General features: G+C 58.8%; 1 protein-coding gene across 4 annotated transcripts in view; it reads left to right on the forward strand.

Annotated features, from left to right (window-relative positions):
- Nucleotides 1-120: 120 nt before the first annotated feature.
- The window catches only part of Irf2 (interferon regulatory factor 2), an 86,840-nt gene continuing 85,885 nt past the window's right edge, over nt 121-1,075 (forward strand). Inside the window, exons 1-2 of one of the 4 annotated variants that reach the window (XM_048791916.1) lie at nt 121-307; nt 429-579. Coding sequence is in view for 1 of the 4 variants with exons in the window: in XM_048791914.1 (XP_048647871.1) it covers nt 707-712 (6 nt within the window). In the remaining 3 variants the exon portion in view is untranslated. Of the gene's footprint in view, nt 308-428; nt 580-638; nt 713-1,075 lie in introns of those variants that run through there. The other 3 variants (XM_015486167.2, XM_015486169.2, XM_048791914.1) reach the window with 3 other exon arrangements.

Here is a 1,075-nt window from a genome sequence, read left to right on the forward strand (position 1 = left end):
CGTGGGGAGGGAAGGGGCTGGAGGGGAGGGAGGCGGAGGGGAGGAGGGCGGAGGGGGAGGCGAGGCGAGGGAGGGAGCGAGGCAGGGAGGAGGGCGGGGAGTGGGGGGATTTCCAGCCTCAGCTCTTCGCAGTTTCCTCTCCTTGTTTTGCTTTCGATCTGGACTGTTCTCAGGCAAGCCGGGGAGTAACTTTTAGTTTTGCTCCTGCGATTATTCAACTGACGGGCTTTCATTTCCATTTCACACACCCTAGCAACACTTATACCTTGCGGAATTGTATTGGTAGCGTGAAAAAGCACACTGAGAGGTAACATTTTTCAAATAATAGTTGTGACTGTGCGTGTGTTTCTCTCGAGGGCATGTTTATGGGGACTGGAAAGAGCTGTGTGTGTATGCGTGACCTGATGCTTTGACACGATGTTTTGCAGACGGAAAATGCCGAGGTTCATAAATATTAATACCGATTTTTGGAGGAACAGTCGGCGCAATTATGGATCATCTGATTTTAGGGGAAGCAGGTTCTGCTGCTGTTGCTGCTGCTACTGGGGCTGCTGAGGCTGCAAGGAGAAGGAGGAGGAGGTAGAGAGGGAGGAGGAGGAGGAGGAGGAGGTTGGTGGAGGTTTAATTTCACTTTTGGATTTGCAGATGCGGAGAGGTGGCTCCATGGACACAGACCTGCTCTGTGTGATTCTGCGCCCCAGGTGTCATGTGTGTGGGTACATGTCCGCAGGAGTCGGGCCTCATTTAAAACAAAATTGTGTGTGTTTGTGTGTGTTTACAGCCACCGCCGCCACCAGATCCCAAGAAGGAGAGCGGGTCCCTCCCGGTGCCCGGCCGCGGCGCCTCTCTCCAGGCAGTCCCCAGCGTCAATAAGCAGGCACCCGCCGCCGCCTGCTGCCCGCGCCGGGGCCGGGAGGAGCGCCTCCCGCCGCCGGCCAAAGGAAACTTAATGGGTCGCCTCGCAGGCGGTCCCAGGGCTCGCACGCTCGTGGGCTCAGGGTAGGGTCGCTGGCGTCCGGTGGCAGCTGCTGGAGCCGGCCGGCGGCCGCGCCGGCGTGGGCGCGGCGTGGCCGCG

This window comes from Marmota marmota, unplaced genomic scaffold (genome assembly GCF_001458135.2).
Source record: "Marmota marmota marmota unplaced genomic scaffold, marMar, whole genome shotgun sequence".
Classification (NCBI taxonomy): Eukaryota; Metazoa; Chordata; class Mammalia; order Rodentia; family Sciuridae; genus Marmota; species Marmota marmota.